Consider the following 21,417-nt stretch of genomic DNA (forward strand, 5'->3'; position numbering starts at 1 on the left):
TTTTTCATATTTTTTAGGGGTTCAGGATGATTGTTTGAAATAATTTGTTATTGTTTTAGGAAGGCCAAAAATAGCATGAAATTCGGATATTCTTAAATTTTGACTGGGTGTGTAAGTTATTTTTTGGTAATTTTGGGGAGGCAGGGGTTGCTCTTGAAAAATAATTTTTTGCACATTTTGATAGCCCAAAAAGGGCAAAAACTTTGGCGCTGTTGATTTTTTTAATTTGCTCTAGTGGAAGGGTTGGTGGACAGCACCTCCAATCATAGAGTCCGTTATTTGGAGAAAAATAAGAGCGCCCAAAATTCGGTATTGGTGCCCAAGAAGAACCCAAAAAAGCCCACAATTCTGATATGTTTACATTTAGCTTATGTACATATTTAATGTTAAGGGTACTTTTCAGAAGAAAGGGGTTGTTTTTTTAATTTTTGCATTTTTGAAGAGCTCAAAAAAGCACAAAAATCTGGTGCTGTTGATTTTTTCAATTTTTCTAATTTTCTGTACTGGTGGTACTAGCGGTCAGCACCTCCACCTAAAAGTCCGGATTTTTGAGAAAAATAAGAGAGCCGAAAAATCGTCATTGCTCCCCAAGAAACGCCCAAAAAAAGCCCAAAATTCTGATATGCTTACATTTAGTTTAGGTGCATATTTAACTTTAAGGGTAGGTTTTATAAGAAAGGGGTTGTTTTTTTAAATTTAATTTTTGCATTTTTGAGGAGCCCCAAAAAACCCAAAATTCTGCCGCTGTTGATTTTTTCAAAATTTCTGTACTGGAGGTGCTAGCGGAACGTACCTCTACCCACTACTTCCAAGGTTTCACAGAACATATAGGAAGAATTCTCAACAAACACAACATCCAAACCATATTTAAACTACCTACGGAAATAGGACAACTACTAAATAACCCCAAAGACAAAAAGGCACCCCTCAGTGCTCGAGGAGTATATAAAATCCGTTGTTATGGAAAAGTCTATATTGGAGAAACCGAAGAGCGGTGAGTCAACGTATAAAAAAACATGAAAGTAAAGTTAGGCTAAAACTCTTCACACAATCAGCACTAGCATCTTATTTAACAAAGAAACAGTCATCGTGAAAACACACCCGCCACCCATCTAAAAAACAATCGGTCAGTGATCTAGGAGTAAATAAAATTCCTTGTTCTTGTGGCAAAGTCTATATTGGAGAAGCCGGTAGAGCGGTAAGCCAACGTATAAAGGAACATGAGAGTAAAGTCACCCTGATAACATGAATAGGGCAATGGACATAATATCAAAACGATTTGGCTTTCCGTCCTCCCGGATTAAAAAAAAGACTTGATTGGCCCATAAGGTTCGACCAGTCCCCACAGTGGGGCGCTCTGGCTAATCACAGGCATAGTAGAGAGTATACATGAGAACAACATAATCTGATACCTCAGATTCAGGTCAGCCCCGAAGAAGTGAACTGCAATGTTCACGAAACGTCAATTTAAATCTATTATCTTCTCAGTTGCCATCACTTCCCTCTTATCTTCCCATTTCTTTAGTTTTACCAGTACCATTTTCTCCCCTCTTCGCTCTTCCCTTCCTAATCTTCACATTTCCTCTATCTTTACCTCAGCATCAATCCTTTTTAGACCTTGTTCCGTTCCTTCCTTTAGCTCCTTCCCCTCTAATCTTAGAACCTTTATTACTATGGTTCTTTTTCTTTCTTCCCTTTATTTCTTTACTATTCTTTTTATATTTTTCTCAGCCTTTCCATTTCCGTAATCCCACTCTCGCACTCTCTAAACTCCCGGTTCATGCTACTGTCTATTTTCTTTATCTTACCTTGCATCTCCTCTACCTTTTTATGATTATCTTCCACTTTTTGCTGTTCATCTCTCCTTTTCTACCATTTTCCTGTACTTTCCCCTTGTCTTTCTTCCTTTGATCTCCTCTTTCGGTGTGCTAAAAACTTCCTGCTCTAAATCCGTTTTTCCTCGATGCTACTCGCTCCGCTAGCTATGAATCCAAATCAAATGCTCCCACCTTTTATCCTTCCCTACCTCTACATATCGGCGCGTTCTGGTACCTATCTTGCCTTTTACTGTCTCTACCCCACTTTGCTACTACCAACCTGATCACAAAGCCTGTCGAGGAAGAGCTTTGAATTGGTTGCCTTTAAATAAAGAGTGATTCTCCTTACAAAGGAGACACTTTGAGCTAAAAGTGGCATTGCTGCTACTAACTCCCGTTCGTTTTGAAGCCTTACTCTTTTTTTGAGAACTCGAACCAGCTCTCAAAGCTTTAATAGTCTCCAAAATACGTATGCGTGTCTCAAAAATAAGTCAACTTGCTGGTAAGTAGTATAATCAGCGCTAGTACCAATATGCATCTCCCGTTCGTTGAGAGTACTAATATCAAATTTGTTAATCATTATAAATCATGTAAACCATTTCAATGTTTTGCTTAGGGGCACTTACACCTTATAGGCCAATTTTTGAGCCAATTTTTAGGAATTTATTGTGAAAAAACTAAATAATATTTTAATGTGAGATATTTTAATGTGCAGGGTCAAAGGGTGTGCAGGATTGGGTCCACCCTAGTTATCCGAAATCAAAAATTAGACAACGCTTTTAATTTTTGTTACGTTAGCGAGGTGCCGATCATTAATTTTTTCTATATTTTGGTTGTTTGCCATTCAAATTCCAGTATCGCTAGAACGATGGGAGGTTCGCAGACCGGACGGGCAACACCGTGAAAAAAATTACTTTTTGGTTCAAAATAACGTACAGCTCACAAATATTAACCGATTTGAAATCAAAATGGAAAAAAAAGCTGAAAAGATTGCTAAAAGTTATTTCGAGTCTGTTTTTTAGAAAGATATTGTTTTCTTAATTGAACCAAGTATTATAACAGTAAAGCCGATTTTTTTCACTGGCATTAGGGTCGATAGTATTTAGTTTTTTTTGTGTTCTGAAATTATTATAAAAGATATTTGTATATTTTTAATTTAAAATGCAAATTAGATACAAACAAACTCAAACTGGCATATTTTACGAATTTTAAAGTAGCATCCATCCCACCCTGCGATTTTTAAAGAGAGGTCATAGCCGTAAAATCGACAATGTTGCACCGAATGTATACAACTAAACATCATCCATAGTTGCGTGAGCGATGTGCAAAAAAGATCTCCCGCTCCCCTCCTCTTTACCAGAGCAGAACGACCACTTATTGAAAAAAATCCTTGTTTAGTATAGATAGATGATATCTTTACTGTTTTTTAAAGATATCGTTTTTTAATTGACCCAAGTATTATAACATTAAAGAAGATTTTTAATTAGCATTAGGGTTAATAGTAATTATTTTTCTGTATTCCGATTTTAATTTAAAAGATATCTATTTATTTTTAATTAAAAATACAAATGAGATTTTTTATGTTTTGTCCCGGACTGACTCACTGGACTCATCAGTCAGGTAATGTGAATCAGTCCTACCTTATATATTTTAATTGATTAAAATTTATTACTATATCCATTTCAACCACGGATATGGGTTAAAATTTGATATAATTGATATAGATTTTGATTTGATATTTTAGTTTTCCAAACACACAAAAAAAAACTGTAATTTCAAATTCATATTAAAACATCTTATTTCGGGCACGAATAGGGACCAAACCCTAAATTAAACGATCAACAATTACCAATTTGACTACAAAACTAATATTATTTTAGTGAATTTATTAGTGAACTAAAAAAGGATTTTCAACTTATCTTTAGTAATTTTCTTCCTTCTACTTCTCTTCCAATAATTCTATCCTATTGTGTGATTCTTCTCACAACTGCGCTACTATGGCGTATGAGAGATGTGCAAAGAAGATTCTCCCTTCCCCTCTACCTTACCAGAGCCAAACGACCGAGGTTACCGTAAAATTCGTAAAATATGCCAGTTTCACTTTGTATGTTGGTTTTTTTAATGAAAATTATTAAGAGGTTAAAATTTTTTTTTACATTTTTGTCAGTGTAGTTTGTTACTTGTGCTAACTCAATGATGTCCAAGCAAAGCCGATATTGGCGCGGTTTTGAGAAGAATTATATACATAGGATAGAATTATTTGAAGAGAAGGAGCAGGAAGAAAATTACTAAGAATAAGTTAAAAATATTTTTTTGGTTCATTAATGAACTCACTAAAATAATATTAATTTTGTGTTCCCATTTGTAATTTTTGATCGTTTAATTTAGGTTGTGGGCCCCTATCTGTGGCCGAAATAACATGTTTTTATATACATTTTTTAAATGAAAATAAATATTTTTTAAATTAATATCAGATAACAAAAAATACTAGCGACCCTAATGCCAATTAAAAAATCTGTATTGTTATTGCTGAAAATGCTCAAGATTCGTAGATTATCATTGTTTAAGGATATTCCAATATTATGTAATAAATAAACCAAAAATTTATAAACAAACTATTTGTTAAAAGAATGTGTTTTACGATTTTCTGATAATTTTAGAATAATTCATAATTTGTTGATTGATCTTATGATTTTTTAGTCAAATTTTATGAACAAATGCATTATTCGGGCATCTGTCGGCGGAAAATGTTTTTTTTTCGACGTCAGACTTTTTAAGTGGAATCTTCATAGGAAAATCAGCAACATTCAAGATTAGTTGATAAATTCTATGATATTTTAAACAAATATAATATTGGAATATCTTTAACTGATGTTAATCTATGAAACTAAGACGATTAAAACCATTTTCATGGTTTTGACGTGCACCAGGTACGTCAAATAGAAAAAATGCTACTTTTTTGTCGTATTTGCTTATTTATAAAAATTGAAAGCCTAATTTAAAAACCAGACTTGACAATTCTTAGAAACCTTTTAGGAAACCCCTTAAGCGTTTAAGATTTTTGAGAGCTTTTAATGACTCATTTGTTTTATCGCGTAAGTTTTGTGATGTTGCTGATTTTCCGAACATCACAAAGCTTACATTAGCTTTCATAGCGTCATAGACTAGAGTCTGTCGTTACCTCCATCCTGTTGAGGCTTCTTCTACCTTGTGGCCTTCAGCGCACGCTTTTTCTGGCTTTGTCTCCTAGATTCTTGTATCTTCTTTATCTCTATGATCGTCTAAGAACCACGACATGTCCCTGGTAATTATGAACCAGGGCCTTGTATGTATACTTTGTATATTTCATTTTATTTCTAGCTGTGGATGCTGTTTCTCTTATCTCTTGATTTGGAAGATATGGAGTCCAAAACTACATCAGCTGTTTGAAGCCTGAATCTCCATTCTCCAGCTTTCGCAGACAGGTGCATTTGGCCAACCCCGCTGGTCTCAAATTCCCAAGGACTTCGCCGATTCCCAAGAACAAGGAAATATTCCAGGTTGATGAATTGGATCAGCGAGGAAAAAGAAGACGTAACGAAGGAAAGAAAGGGCGACTAGGCAGACTAACGGAAAGCGAGCTTCCTTGAAGATTACTCTCTTGATCGTAGCGATTCAAATCAGTCCGTGATAAGGTAGGATCCTAATCCTTTTGTATGGTTTAGCCAATATATTTATTTATATGATTCACATTATCATTGTCGGTTGCTTTTATTTTTATTTACAAGGGTCGAGGTCATTCTTGGAGTAACTTTTAACGAGGAATGTAAAATAACAAATTGAAGGTTACCACTGTATTCCTCGTTAAATGACCTTGACCTTTTTCGTAAACACCTGAGCCGAAGCAGTACGGATCGACCCCAACCCATACCTGGGTCAAGCCTAAAAACCTTCAGCTGAAATTCTAGGTCATCCTTTACCTATGATCTGAGTTTATGTTTGAATGTAAAACATCCCACTCTTTCGATTGCCTTGATCAAAAATATGGGTTCCAATTTTTAAAAAAAGTTGATTTTGAAATAACTTTAAGGTCAAGCTCAAGGTCATCCTTGAGCCATGAGCTGAGTAGGTTTTTGGACGTAAAATTTTCCACTCTGCCGATTACCGTTGTAAAAAATAGGGGTCCCTATCTTAAAAACAAAGTTGACCTTGAAATAACCTTGAAGGTCAAGTTCAAGATCAAATTCAAGGTCACTACTGGATTTTTGCGAAAAATGAACCCTATAGGTCTTCACATTTACTTTGAAGCTTCTAGCTTATAAAAAAACGTCTACTCTCGCAAATCACTTTTCAAGTGTTTTTGGAGATCGCTGATTACGAATTTTTCATATAAAAAAAAAACTACGAAGATGGCAAATCCAATAGGCCGCTGAAAAGTGTAAAAATTATTTCATGTCATAAAAATACGGGTTTCCCTACCGATAGAAAATCTCAGAATATTTTCAGGCGAAATATCCTGGTCCGTTTCAGGCTATCGGAAGGCTCGATTTTAATTATCTCGTCTCAATACATAATCAAAGTGATTTGGATCCTTTTAAGAGGTATGCGACGGTCATATAATGGGCCTATTGTATTTGTCACGTACCAGGCGGCCAGAAGTATTTACAGTAGATGGCCGTTACCAACCGGACTGCTTTTTAAATTTTTCTTCAAATTATTAACACTTTCTTATTAATTAATGAATTTTCTTATCATAAATGTTTTATAATTGTAACTTACATACTTACATACTATTTTGGAGTTTAATTAAAAAATGTTGTCTGTGTTGGTGTATCTCATTCCATTTACGATATACGTTATATTCATTCCAATTTTAAACATTGAAAAAAAGTTAGATATCTGAAATAATTGAAACCCGTAGATTTCGAATTATGTTTTAGGCTGTTAATTTAAAAAAATTTTATTTCTAAATTTTAATCCGAAAACTTAACGAAGTTAATATTCTGAGATATTTATCAGTAGGGTGGGTATGCAATAATAATTTTACGTCATAAAATTAAGAGTTGCGTATGCAACCAAGCGTTTTCGAAGTTACTAATTTCGGATTCAAGATGCCATACAATTTTAAAAGAGAAGCTTACAGAGCAAGTCTTACTGCAATGCCAAATGATTCAATAATATTATCTGAAGCACTTTTTAAATCGGGTGGATAAATTTTTAAAAAGATTAATGTGACTTACTTTAATAAGATATACCACGATGAAATAAGAAGAAAATTAAACAGAAGATTTCAATATACCCGTAATGTACCTACAATTTCTAAGCATTAGGGGTTTACCATTGATTGCTGGAAAAATGTATACATGAAAAGGTAATCAACGGAAAACGACGGAATAAAATAGTCAATGTACGAAGAGAAGTAAATATAATGAAATAAGAAACTGAAAATAGATAAACTGGTCCTTTTCAGGGCCAAGTGATATGCAAGACCGATTGCGTTATATAGCAGTTTTTTTTTCTAAAGACGGCTATTTTTAAAACTATAAGTTTCAACGAAATTTTTAAGCCTTATAGGATCCACTTATCTCAAAAATTGATATGTGAGGGGGATGGGGTTGGCACATTTCACGGAGAAGCCCCCCCCCACATACATATATATATCCAGATTGCGAACCGCTTTAATTATTTGTTAAACGGAAGCCCCATTATCTATTTGTTAAATAAAAAACCTTATATTTTTACGTTTTTATTTACCTGTTTATGAGATTTGTACATTCCTTTCAGTTATTATGCTTAAATCATAATTCCGAACTGCGAACCTCTTTGCTTATCTACTCAACAAACACCCTTCATGAAGAAATTATGTAAATAACAGAGACACTTCCTGTCATTTCTTTTTCTAAACGTTCAAGATTTTTAAAACATTCTTTTGAAAATTATCATCGCATGCGTATTTTCATACATTTCAGACTTCTAAGCACTTGAATACTAGGTGCCGGCAAAAATGTAATACTATAACACTAATATAAGTGTAGAATAGTATCAAATATCTGAGTTAAAAAATTATTCTTATTTGATATTCAAAATATACAGGAAAATGTGCATGTTCATGTTTTGTACTCCGGAAGAAATAACAAAGAAAAGAAAATAATTCCTGTTATACACTGACCTCTTATTCTGGGTGCTTTAGTCATTTTTTAAAGTAATTTATCAATATACTGTTATAACTCACCATACGAATAGTTTTAAAATAAACCGTGCAACAATATTAGTTGCAGAAAGAAATATTAGACTGAATTTTGTGTACAACAATTAAAAAATAATCAGCGAACTCAACTTTGGAAGACATTAAACAATATTTTCATCCCCTAAATATATTAAAAAAAACGACCATAAAACGTACCCTGTTCTGACACCACAATAGTATTTAGAGTTTCAGTTCATAGTTCTAGCCAAATTAAATCTGGCGAGGTCAAGTTAGCTGAGCTGAATTTTATGTAGTTGAAAATGGTGCTTTATTATATGAGAATTATTTACAGAATTTTATTTTATAGACTACTTACCATAAAATCATCTCGTCTTTCACTAGCATTATTGTACCATCTAGTGTAGCAAGGGCATACGGTTTATTGTTCAAAATACTTCCCTCGCGTTTGTTATGCTCAGAGTAATCCCGTTTTTGGACCTCATCACGCACGTTCTGAATATGTTCACTATCGTGATTGTTATGGGAAAAGTTTGTAAAATCGTCGTACGATGGAAGCAATGACTTTTTATTTGCTATTGTTCCATATTCTCCAAGTATAATATTTCCTCCAGCAAGATTTCCATCAACTTGATCAATTTCTTGAGTTTTTTCTTTGCAACACAAATTCCGTAAATCACCCTTTAGTACAAATATTTCCTTTTCAAAACATTGATTTGAATCTGAACTGCATTTCCTTTTATTTGATTTTATATCATTTTTCCCCAGAAACTCTAAGGATGCAGACTTGAAGCTTTTTGAATTTAATTTTCTATTTACTAAGCATAATTGTTCTTCGGGTAATTCGTTGGATGTATTATCGTTTATCCTGCTTTCTATTTTAGATATAAAGTTGCTTAGTCCCGGTTCTAGATTTCCTAATATTTCCGTAGAAATATTTGCATTGCGCATTCGAGATATGCAAAGGGTTTGATAATCCACACAACTTGCTGCAGCTTCACTACTTGTGTCAGAAGATCCATCCTCCAAATGGCAGTCATCCGGATTACACATGATGCGCATAAATGTTCCGCCTGGTTGGGCAACTAATAATGTAGGAGTACCATCTCCAGCATGCTAACATCAGAAAATATTTTATTATAATGTACTTTAAAATCAAATTACACTAGTCTATAAATTTAAAAAAATTGTACTTTTCTTAACGCTATATTTTCCCAATGCAGTTTGGTCTGCTAAACTTGAAAATCGGAATGAAAAATATATTTATAGATTGGCTTTCAAAATTTTGCATGTTTATTTTCGTTTAAAAGAATGACTTTTTTATATGCGATTCGTTGCACCGAAACAGCCCAATTTGTCAGTGAAAATGGCGCTAATATTCGTTGCACATTGGATGATCTTTACCTTGATACCTTTTTCTTCCAGATTGTTTGTTTCTAACTTGAGACATGGTTTAAAAAGTAACTCTATAATCGAAAAAAATTGTTTTCTTAAATACTAATATTTCGAAAATCAGTCCATAGACAAATTTTCAATGTGATTTTCACGTTTAGCTGGCCAAAATACATTAGAAAAATATAGCGGAACTAAACGTACGAAATGGTTGTGAACTAGTGTTATTTGAAATTTGTGGCTTTTTAGCTAGTTTTCTGCTTCTTAACATTCGGTGGAGATTTCTTATAAAGAGTAAGTTTGAGTAATTTTTCTCTTTAATAAAACTGTACCAAATTTCCTTGTGTCATAGATATTAAACAAACAAATATATCGGCTCTTTCCTATAGACTACGAATCCGTAAAAATTAAACTTACTAGAGACATGCGTTTGAATTAAAACCTTATCTCAAGAATCAAAGGATCAAAGGACATTTTGTGTAGCTTAGGGATATAACTTTTTCCTAGAATGCACTTCATTCGAAGCGTCCATTCTCGCTTGACCCGCAAGCGCGAAGGCCGAAAATTGTTCTATAATTTTTCAATCGTAATGTTGAAAAACAAGCGTTTGTTTAGCTAAAATATGTTCGTGGTTCTAAAAAAAATCAGTTATTAAACTTTCTCCCGCTCCTAACTTTTGCTTTAATATTTTTATAAATGAACTATTCGTAACTGCTACATGTTGTAAATGAGGATTCCGTTAAAATTTGAAAAAACCAAAACTGCACCTCATGTACTAATCCACATTTAATTTTAAAATTTTGTAAATAGTAAACGATTCAGTATTTTAAGTAGTCGCAAAGAACTTATTTTCTCAGTTTTTACTTAAATTCACCTGAAGCGCAACATCGAGTTGTAATTTGGGATACTAAACAAGTAGCAGTAAGAATGGTGGGTCTGGTCCTAAATTTGTATAATTATGAACAAAGTTTATTGTTGTAAATAATTTTTGTTGTTGCTTTTTTCCATATTTATTAAAATTTAGGACCAGACTCACCTTTCTTAAAGTTCCTTATTTATCATCCCAAATTTTCAACTCGATGCGGCGCTTCGTGTGAAAATAAATTGGGAAATAAAAAAAGTAGCGGAAAGGTGGGAATCTGGTCACATGACTCACTCGTCACACGGCCTCAAGTCTGCATGCGCGAACTCGATAACATTACAAATAATACACACCTGCATTGTAACTGTGCCAATTTGGTTAGCACATTCCCATTTATTTAGTCCTACGAGTTTGCCAGATCCTAAATCAGCATTACTCGACCATCTGTAAGATCTAACTACCCGATCAGTTAGGCCTATTATCATTTCATTCAGCCCATCTTTATCAATATCGGTTACGAGAACAACTTTGGTATTCGTAGGAATTCTCTGTACATGTACACATTCCATTTTCCCATGCAATTCGATTATTTCCTTGGAGTTTTCCTTTTGGCCTACAATAGTTGGATTTATTGATTCAGCATGTCCACTAGGTATATCTATTAAAAATTTAGGTTGTATTATAACTATAACTCAGTCTTTATATTCAAAGTATGTAAAATACAAATTCAAGAACTAAGGACTGGGAATTAAAAGTCCATAAACTATGGTAGGAAAAAATATAGAATTTCAAAGAACTCATGAATCATTTTTAATTCAAATTATTGGCATATATGGAATTTTTTTAAATCGATTTAGCGTTCATGCCCCTGGAACTTTAATCAATGTTCCTAGATTTCGTGTCTAGATTTACTGAGCTAGCATGTTTGAAAGACCAAAAAAAATAAATCCTCAGTCGACTGAATTCACTTGCCCGAGTTAAGTGCTGATAGAATCTAGGGATATTTAGCACAAACTATTTGGGAAAAAGTAATTGATAAAGCATAAAACCGAATATATCTCAAATCAGGCAGATAGGTATATTTCAAGTCGTAGAAACTTTGAATGGAGAAATATGTTGTGATTTGGAGGATATTAGACGAAAATTATTTTTCTTATTTCCAAATTTAAATGGCTGATAAGAATTAAAAAAAAATGATCTTCTTTATTAACTGAAAGTGCTTGCGTACATTATAGAAGAGTCCTTGTAACAAATAATTACCAAAAATTAACAACTATTGCTATAAACAAATTTCGCTGACACACGTCTCATGCCCAAAACGTCCGAAAAGAGAGCATGGCATGAGCCAACCGATTAGCCAACATCTTCAGCAACTTCTCTGATGGTAATTCGGCGATTTTTCAACACCATTTCTTCCACTTCTTGAACGTCTTCATCTGTTGTTGACGTACTGGGACGTCCAGGGTTAGGTTCGTCTTCGACATCCTCTCGGCCTTCTTGGAACAGCTTGTACCACTTATACACATTTTCCTTACTCAAAGTAGACTCACCGTATGCAACTGTCAACATTTCAAGAGTTTTAGAGCACTGCATTCCATTTTTCACACAAAATTTAATGCAAACTCTTTGCTCCATTTTTTTCGAAAGAAGAAAATGGCCGAACACACCAAACCCTTCTAACCTTATACGCCTCTGCCAGAAAAACAACACGAGCTATATAGTCAATACTATGGACATATGATCGTGACGAGTGTACCAACACAACAAAACAAAAAATTTAAAACTTGAATGTAGGTAGCCCGCGAAAATTGAAGTCACCTTACTTTTTGAACACACCTTGTATACTATAGGTTTACCGATGCGATTTTACTAGTATTTACTCGTAAATCGTTTTTACCTTAAGGAGAAACGTATAATGGTAATAAAATAAAAAAATTTTTAACATGATCCCTTAACCGCGATTAAAATTGATGTATTTTGTTTAGCTCCTTAAAGTTAACAGCGAATACTTTTGGAATATATATATATATATATAAATTGTTTATTTAATTACAATTTGTAAAGAAAGTTAAAACATGACGCTGTTTACATAAAATTAGATCACTTTTTCAAATATTTTTGTACCAAAATTTAACTGCTTACTTTTGAAATTATGCACTTTTACAAAAAAAAAAAAAAAAACGTAAGTCTGGTGGCAGATATGGATTAAATTACATACTATAGGTTTACCGATCCGATTTTACTACTTTTTACTCTTATATTACCCAGTTAGGGGAGAGTAGGGTAAAAACGAGTTGCGGGTGAAACCGGATACCCTCTATATCTCTTGATTCGTGCTGCCCCCTGAATCTAGCTGGATATATTTTCTTTATGTAGATGCTACGATCTTATTTTCGTGAACAGTTTTTAGTTGCATGTGTTTGTGATCTTAGGAAGTGATATCGGTTTTTTGCAGTGTGACGTTACAATTTAAAAAAAAATAATTCATCGTGGTTCTGGCAGTCGTGCAGAATCTTGCCAGGTAAGTTGAACACTTAATTTTGTACTTATTAGAGAGTATATAGCCCTATTTTTCATAATTTTTGATAACCAGAAACACGTGGGCACCGTGCTTAATTATCGATTGCGTGTGGGGGGGGGGGAAACCGGGTACCGACGGTAGGGGTAAGTAAGACCGGGTAGTACCCGGCCTTACCCCACATGTCATACTGATGAGATTCTAGCAACCAGAGCTGCTGAGGACCAGCCTTTTACATCTGTGAATGTTGACAATCAGCCTTGCACATTTACCAGCGCTGAGATACAATCTCCGAAATCAGTATTTATGGTTTTACCTCGTGCGCTGAAAGAAATGAGGATTCTACGAGCCAGCAACAGAAGAAGAGAAAAACTGCCATCCTGACTTTCGCACCTTACAAAAATGAGCTAGAGACAGAATCTTCGATTTCGAACACGAAATTAGAAAAGAAAAAAGTTTCTAAGGCACGTGCATAGAAGAAATCTGAGGTGAAGAAAAGAAAGAAGGATGGCTCATCATCAAAAGAGGAACCAGAAGTGGAAGCTGATGCAGCTTGCATTTTTTGTAATGAACTCTACTCTGCATCCAAAGTACTCAGTATACCAAAGCTTATAATATTTTATTACATTAAATTTCATTTTTCCGAATTACGATGTGTTTAAAAATCCTTTTTATAGTTACCCGGGTTTACCCTACTCTCCCCTATGTAAATACCACGCTCCAAATTTAGGCTTGAAGTCCTTAGTTTTCGCTAGCCGGTTTATTAATGTGCAGTGAGTTTTCAAGTGAAGGCGCGTTCCTCTAGAAAATGGCAAAAATTCTTAATAGCCCATGCTAAAGCATGACCATCCTTCTTTATGATAGGGTATCTGGCCTTCGTGTTACTGAATTTTGTATTTGCGTACCCCCATCCCGAAGGGGGCCGAGTTCTGTTTGTAACCATAATTGCCAGTCCGGGTATGGCCTGGGGAACTGGCGTTCCCCAGGAACTAGCCGGTCGCTAGTTTTTCAGAGTTATAGCCTTGTCTGGCAGTGCGTTCGACCACCTTTTTCTTTTAGACGTTACAATCCTTTTGGAGATGGTAAGCCGGATAATGCGCAGTCGTTAATCAAGTCATAGGAGCGGAAGCTCTCATTCCATGTGGGATTCCCGGGCGAATTAGTTCCGTCAGAGCTATAACCACATTATACTCAGAGGCCTAGGGGTACAGTCTCTTCCGATGTAAAATCACCCCTACCAATTCCTTATCAGTTTGCCAAACGGAATAGAGTTGAGCTTGTAACCTCCCCAGAATATTCAGCGAATCGAACTGCTTGAAATCGTCTTGGAACTATTCTCAGGCAAAATTTAGGCCCCGGAAATCCTCCCACGATTGCAAAGCCCCCCCCCCCCTCCCTTTCATCCATGAAACTGCGGTTATTATTTTGTGGATTTTTAAGATGCTCATATTGACGAAATCCTCCTCCATGATGCAAGAAAAAACTGCTAGAATCTATTGATTCTTTCCCCAGAATTCCGAAATGAGATTCACCCGTGGGATGTCTCGAAGAAATTCTCAAAGTCAATTCCAGGAAGAGAGAGATTCCGTTGGGACCGATTCGCCCTGATTTTCCCCTGCATAATTGATCAGGTAGGCTAACGGGCTGCTAGATGGATAGGTTCCAGGATGTACAGCCAAATAGGTGACAGGTTGCGCAGCTGGATCGCAATTGATAAAATCCCATTGATAATCTTGTATTTTTAGCCAGGGTCTGTCCCTAGATGTAGAAAATTCTCTAGTAAATCAGATTTTTTGGGTATAAATTACCCTTTTTACTAAAATTGTCCAAAAAACGATTAGGCATGGCATTTTGATGTATTTTGGTGTGCAGAATACAAACCTGAGACTAGTTTCCCCCAGAATATAGGGTTTTCCCCTAAACGCGAAAAATTTTCTAGAAAACCAGCTTTGTCTGGTATGAAATAACCCTTGTCCCAAAATACATAAAAATACCATGCCTGATCCTTTTCCAGGCGATTTCAATAACAAGGGTTATTTCATACCCGACAAAGCTGATTTTCTGGGGAATTTTTCGCGTCTAGGGGAAAACCCCGATGTGCTGGGTAAAAACAAAATACATAAATATATCACATATGATCTTTTTCCAGACGATTTTAATAACAAGAGTTATTTCATATCCGGTAAAGCTGATTTTCCAGGGAATTTTCCGCGTCTACGGGAAAACTGCGATGTGCTCAGGGAAACTAGTCGCAGATTCGTATTTTGTGCACTAAAATACATAAAAATATCATACTTGATCTTTTTCCAGTTGATTTTGATACCAAAAATAATTTATACCTGGAAAAGCTAAGGGTAATTTATACCCATAAAAGCCATGGTATTGTATACCCAGAATAGCTAATTAACTAGGGAATTTGCCCACTTTTTTGTGGGCCTGTGATATTAAAGGAACAAATTCGTGGGAGTTTCCTCGGCCAGAGGTCGAATTATAATTGACTTTGGTTTTTTCGGCGTTCTGTAGGTACTAGGGTGAACTTGTACATCCGCGGCACTTCCACTGGCCCTTGAAGGGTTCTGCGGGCGGTGGTCGAAGGCTTAGAGTAAAGCTCCCTGCTTCCTTAGAGATCTTCGTAGTGGTGAAGAGGATCTCCTTGGTTTCCCTAGTGATCGACACGGACGCGAGGGATTCCAGTGATTCCAAGATGATCTTCGGGGTGGAGATGAGTTGGTACTCTGCTCCTTTGGAGATCGTCCAGGTGGTGGAAGGTCTTTCAACTTTCTCTTCCGCTTCGGAGAATGTCGTGGGGGCGGAGGGGCCTTCTAAGGCTAGAAGGGTCCACCTGATGCCGGCTAAAGTGGACACCCTCCCATTCTTCTGTAAGACATTTAACCGGGGTTCGTCGCGTGCTGGTAACACGGAAGTCCTTTAAAAGTCGGGATTGAGTAGTTCTTTCACCAATGCCCCTAGCAGGCGGCTCTACAATTGGAAAGTGACTTTCATTTATATTTCTGAAATCGCGCATGGACAGAGAAGTTATATTAGATGAGGGATTCAAGGAGAAATGTTATTGGATACTGATAATATCATATTTTGAAAGAAATGACGTTGAGTATTGAGTAGACGAAATCACTTTGTCTAGATCGTGAACAATCATCATGTTAATCCATGCATTAGAATGATTTTGAAAGTGATAAGTACAGTTCCAGTATAGTTAAATGTAGTGTCATACGTTAACAATTTGAAGAAGCCTTTCCATAAAGCTAAAGTCACAGAGAATAATAACCAAGAAAATCCAGTTCACATGTTTACATTTAAAAACAGGGAATAAGATACATAAAAAAGTAAAAATTAGAAAATCAATACGCATTATAAAGTTAACATGACACATATTGAAGATATCTACTAAGAATGTAAAACAAGTAGTTTTAAGTCGCAAGTTATCTGGAAGAATGTTAGCTGATAGTATTGAGATATGCGAACCCGCAAAATTAGCTGGCACAGAAACGACATAGGTCATAATAACGGTATTGTAGCAGAAGATAGAGAATGCCGAAGTGGCGATAGAAGAAGTTTTAGCTGAAATCGCAAAACAAATGGAAGATATGACACAAGCCTCAAAGAGGAAACAAAATGTCAGCACAAAAATCAAAGACGGTCTCATAAAAGTCACAGGAATGCTGGAAAAACTGAACTGCGAGAGAAGCACGCAAAGGAAGGCACAAGACAGCCTAACCGCTATGCTATGGTTCCAACTGCACAGTGGCGCTAGAAGAGAAAGCGTGGAAACGCTAAAAACCGCGCCAAGCTCTAACAAGCTTTAAGGGCATGTGATGCTTAGAAAATTGTCGATTTTACCAGTTTTAGGTTCCCCGGCTATTTTTTCTAGAATAATAAATATTTTGTCTTAAAAAATTGAGAAATGATAGCGAACATGATAACGGACGTCCCCACACACTTTTTTTGTACGTTAATTCGAAAAAGTTTTAATTTAGCAAAATTTGATTAATTTGCATAGCGCTTAGGAAATAGTATCGATTTTTGCAGTGTTAGATTCCCCGGCTTTATTCCTAGGATAAGAAATATTTTGCCTTCAAAATCTAGAACATGATAGCGAACATGCTAACGGACGTCCCCGCACATTTTTTTTGTTTTTTTATCAAAAAATTTTTGATATTGCTAACAACGTGCGTGTATATTTCGAGGTTATGTGTGTTACAATTCACCCGAGCGTTATTTCCAAACTAAGCAATATTTTTGACGAAAACTTTGGAATTACAAATAAACATAGTAACTAATCTCTCGGAACTAACCTTGTTTGCAGGCAAACGAAAAAGTTTATTTCATAAATAATTTCCAGATTATCGGAAAGGCAGAGATAAAAAACGAGGTAACCTCAAAATAATGCATATGCATAAAATTTTGATTTAGCACAATCAATTTTTTTGTTATTATCCCTCAAAAAGGAGTCCGGGGACGTCCGTCATGATATTTTATAGCATTTTCGAATTTAGTTTTTAAAAATTTTCACTTTTGTAGAAAAAAAGCCGGGGTAACTGTAAGTATCAATAAAGAAGAAAGTACTAATGCCTCGCTGCTTCAGGTGCCTAGGATTTAGGCACCAGGCCGGTAGCTGAAAAGGACCCGATAGAAAGGAAATCTGTCTCCAATGCGTGCAAACAGGGCACAAAGGCGTTGCCTGTAACGCGGAACCAAAGCGTCTTTTATGCGCGGAAATGGAGAAAAAGCCGGAAAAGCTGAAACATGTTTCTGTATCAGGCAGCTGTGCAGACCTCAGGCAGCCGCTGGACTAGGCTAAAGGAAAAGTTAGGGCAGAATGATTAAGGTACTCTAGGGTAACTTAAACAGTTGCAAAACGGCCCAAGTCATCATCATACATCTTAGGTACGAGAAAAATGTGGACATACTGATAATCAGTAAGCAGTACCAAGACAGAAGTAATCCTAAATGGCTCACTGACGAATTGGGTACTGCTGCTATTGGGATTTCAGATTTGGTGAAGACTCCAGTCAACAATCACGGCTGTAGATATGCATACATATATAAATATGGAAGGAGAAGTAGTGGTTGCTGGCGACTTTAATGCCAGAGCTCTGGAATGGGGTATGCCAAAATAAAACACAAGAGGAGAGCGAATTATGGAAATAGCTGCCAAACCTTCTGCAAAGAAGTCTACAACGAACATTGGGGACTGGGCTACAAGGTTGTTACCTGCAAATTTGGAGCCTTAGCACCGGAAGGCAAGCGCGACGTGGAAACGATTACACATATCGTAGACACACTGTTTTCCACGCACCAAATCAGAAGCTAGGACACTGTGGAAATCGAAAGCACAAAAGTAAAGCTCTTCGATGAAAAGGAACTTAAAGAGGCTGGTCGATCGCTTGAAAGCAAGAGGGCTCCAGGCCCCAATGGAAAAACATCGGAAGCATTGAAGGCAATTGAGAAAAGTAGTATACGGCTGCTCTTGAATATGTTTAACAGCTGTCTCAAGGAAGGATTGTTTTCAAATCAATGGAAAAAGCACAGAATGGTACTTATCAGCAAGGGGAAAGGAGACCTGAATTCCTCGCCAGCATATAGACCAGCATATATGCTGGTAAGTTACTAGAGAAGCTACTGAAGTCCCGTCTTCAGGAAGCTGTACAAGCGGCAAGAGCGCTTTCAGAGAACTAGTACGGGTTTAGGAAGGAGCGATGTACGGTGGACGCAGTGCTGGAGGTAGCGACAGAACAACAAGCAAGCCGCTGCACCCGCCAAATCATCCTACTGGTCACCTTAGACGTTAAAAATGTATTTAATTTAGCTAGGTGGACTGACATTCTTTATGCATTCGAGAACAACTTTCGAGTACCACCGTACCTCTTACGCATAGTAAAGAGCTAATTGCAAGATAGAGCTTTACTTTACGAAACATATTAGGGCCACATTTTGTGAAACATCTCGTGCGATGGCATCCATCGTATGAAGATGCCTGAGGGTACATCACTGGTGGGATACGCAAACGACATCGCTGCGATGATTGCGGCCCGAAATATGGAGATAGCTCTGTGGAAACTAAATCAGGTAATGATGTGCGTCAGTGGATGGATGACGGAACACGGTCTGAGCCTAGCTGACCAGAAGACTGGGTTCGTCGTAATGAAGACCAAAAGAATAGAAACCATCATCCCTTTGCAGCTGGGAAATCAGAAGATATTGACAAAGAGAGCTATGATGCATCTTGGCTTACTTATTGACACCACGCTAAAGTTCTGAAAGCAGATCTAGAAAGTGTCCGAAAAGATTTCCAATGTAACCACAGCCCTAAGCAGACTCATGGCCAATATAGGAGGCGCAAAACCAAGCAAGCGTCGCCTATTAATGTCGGTAAAAATATCAATTCTGTTGTACGGTGCCGAAATCTGGACAGACGCACTCAGAATAGGAAAATATATGGAGCGAATGGCAGATGTGCAAAAACTGGGAGCGCTTAGAATGACTTGCTCTTACCGCATGGTTTCGGAGCCAGCTATACTCCTTACGCAGTTTCTCACGTGACATGGGTTATTCCAAGCATACCTTCGCAAAAGAGGAAAAACAAACAGCGCAGAGTGTGAATACGGAGATGCGGTAGAAGGTGTTCTGTGCTACGGCATCAGAAACCAGAACAGAGCCTCAATCCACCATAAGCTCCTCTATCTAATCGCGAGGATCTACCATGCCTAATTAAGATATTGAAGGCCGACAAGCCCGGTGCGCGACACTGTTGTGCTGTTGAGGACGACGCGCACATCTTGATTGAAATACGCAGACGACAAAGAAGAAGACCAGCTGTAGTGACGCTATCAATATCGCCACACTACCGAGAAGTGCGGAAAAATTAAAACAATTACTTCGTACCATAAAAATTCATCCTTGTATCATATTGTAAGAACTTTGTTCTTCAAGTCAGACTGTATATTTAGCTGGGCTTCCTTCAAATTTCGCAGCTGCTTGATAACACTTTTATCGAGTCTATCATCAAATTCAAATGTGGTACTAGCTCCATCTCACATAATGAATTTGATCTTTTGTTCCTGTAAAATGGGATGCGGTGTACGTTGTGGATGGGTAAAAGCTGGATTAAAATGTTCCGTAATGTAACGGACAGGGGAAAGCTCGCTGGAAACAGAGGGTAGAGCTGAAATAAAATAGGCCCTACGAACCGTGCAGAGGACTGAGAAGCACCAGGGAGTGGTGTCTCAAACGGTGTCTCTAGGATACCAGGTCGCCTTCTGGAGTATTTAGACCCTACCCCTGCATGCGGGGCTCTGTGGGGGTAGACTTATACTTGCCTAGCTACTCGTGGGAATACAATGGAGGAAAATTTACAAAAAGATTTAGAAGAACTGAACCGGAGCATTTGTGTAGAGTTGGGGGGTCCTTAGGACGTAGAGAAGGAGGGAGAATATTCGGAAACGATAGACGATATAAGAAGAGTCTATGAACAATTCCTTGAGACACACGCTCTCATCGAAAAGTCCCCGGCAGTTTTACGAGAAATGGAGGCTTTTTCTAATACAGAAATCAATATAGCACGTAAGACTCGTGTCAACGTAGATTCTTTTAACTACGTTCCTTTCAGTGGTTACCGTCCGGCGAAAAGTAGAGAGAGAACCCGTTCTGAGAATAACTCAAGGCTTAACAAAATCCACAGCGGGACTCACACTGAAGAAGCTGAGAAAGCTTCCGATCTCTATCATAAGAAAAGAGAGAGAGGAACCAACCCTGAGTCCCGTTGAGGAGGGTTCCATAAGAGGAAGGAGCAAGAAGCCGAGGACAGAATGCTTCGGCGAACGTGAGCTCGATTCCGAGAAAAACTGAAGGAGAAATAAAAACTGCTACCAATATCAGCAGGAAGCAGAAGAATACGAAGATGCGATGTCGTCCCCAGGCGGTTCTAATCAAACTAGCCGAGGTTTTAACTCACGCGGAGGTCCTCAAGATCCTCAAGCAGAATGTCAAGTTGGACGTCCTAGACGTAGGAATCAAGGAGGACAGGAAAACTAGAAATGGAGAGGTCCTTATGGAACTCGGGCCTGCAGCGTAAGGCAGAGCCGAACTGTCGGCTGCGATCAAGGAGGCGGTTGGCGAGGGGGGTAGCGTGCGCGAGCTCGTACCCTGCACTGAGGTCGAGGTCTTGGCCCTCGATCTAACTACTGAAGATAACGGGGTAGAAGCGGCCGTGAGAAGCCACTTTGAAAGCAGACATGATGGAGAGGTTAAGGTCAGCCTCACGAAAAAACCCTTCAAAGGCAATCTGAGGGCTTTCGTGGAGCTGACAGAAGAGATGGCTGCGAGGCTGGTGCACGCGGGACACCTAATGGTGGGTTGAGTGTCCTGTCGTGTACACAAGAAGACAGAGATCGTACGCTGCTACGACTGCTTAGACTTCGGCCATATGGTAGCCAGTTTCGAGGGCCTTGACCGTGCGAGGGTCTGTTGAGAATATGGCAAGGAGGTCGTTGGGCTGCGGCGTGCGAAAGTGCGCCACAATGCTACCTCTGCGCCGCAAAAGAGGAGCCCTGGGCAGACCACATTCGACTGCAGCCGCAGCACAGCTCACTGGCCTTATCCCTATGTCCTTGAAATGATTCGAAAG

The 21,417-nt window shown here is 37.5% G+C and overlaps 1 protein-coding gene across 4 annotated transcripts in view; it reads right to left on the reverse strand.

Moving 5' to 3' along the window:
• Window positions 1-21,417, reverse strand: part of LOC117175902 (KICSTOR complex protein ITFG2-like) — a 187,177-nt gene that overhangs the window by 83,079 nt on the left and 82,681 nt on the right. For all 4 annotated transcript variants that reach the window (XM_033365730.1, XM_033365733.1, XM_033365731.1 and 1 more), the window contains exons 3-4: window positions 10,609-10,913; window positions 8,360-9,117 (exon numbers count right to left, since the gene is read on the reverse strand). In XM_033365730.1, the coding sequence (XP_033221621.1) occupies window positions 8,360-9,117; window positions 10,609-10,913 (1,063 nt within the window). The remainder of the gene's footprint in view (window positions 1-8,359; window positions 9,118-10,608; window positions 10,914-21,417) is intronic.

The sequence above is a fragment of the Belonocnema kinseyi genome, chromosome 7 (genome assembly GCF_010883055.1).
Source record: "Belonocnema kinseyi isolate 2016_QV_RU_SX_M_011 chromosome 7, B_treatae_v1, whole genome shotgun sequence".
NCBI classification, from domain to species: Eukaryota; Metazoa; Arthropoda; class Insecta; order Hymenoptera; family Cynipidae; genus Belonocnema; species Belonocnema kinseyi.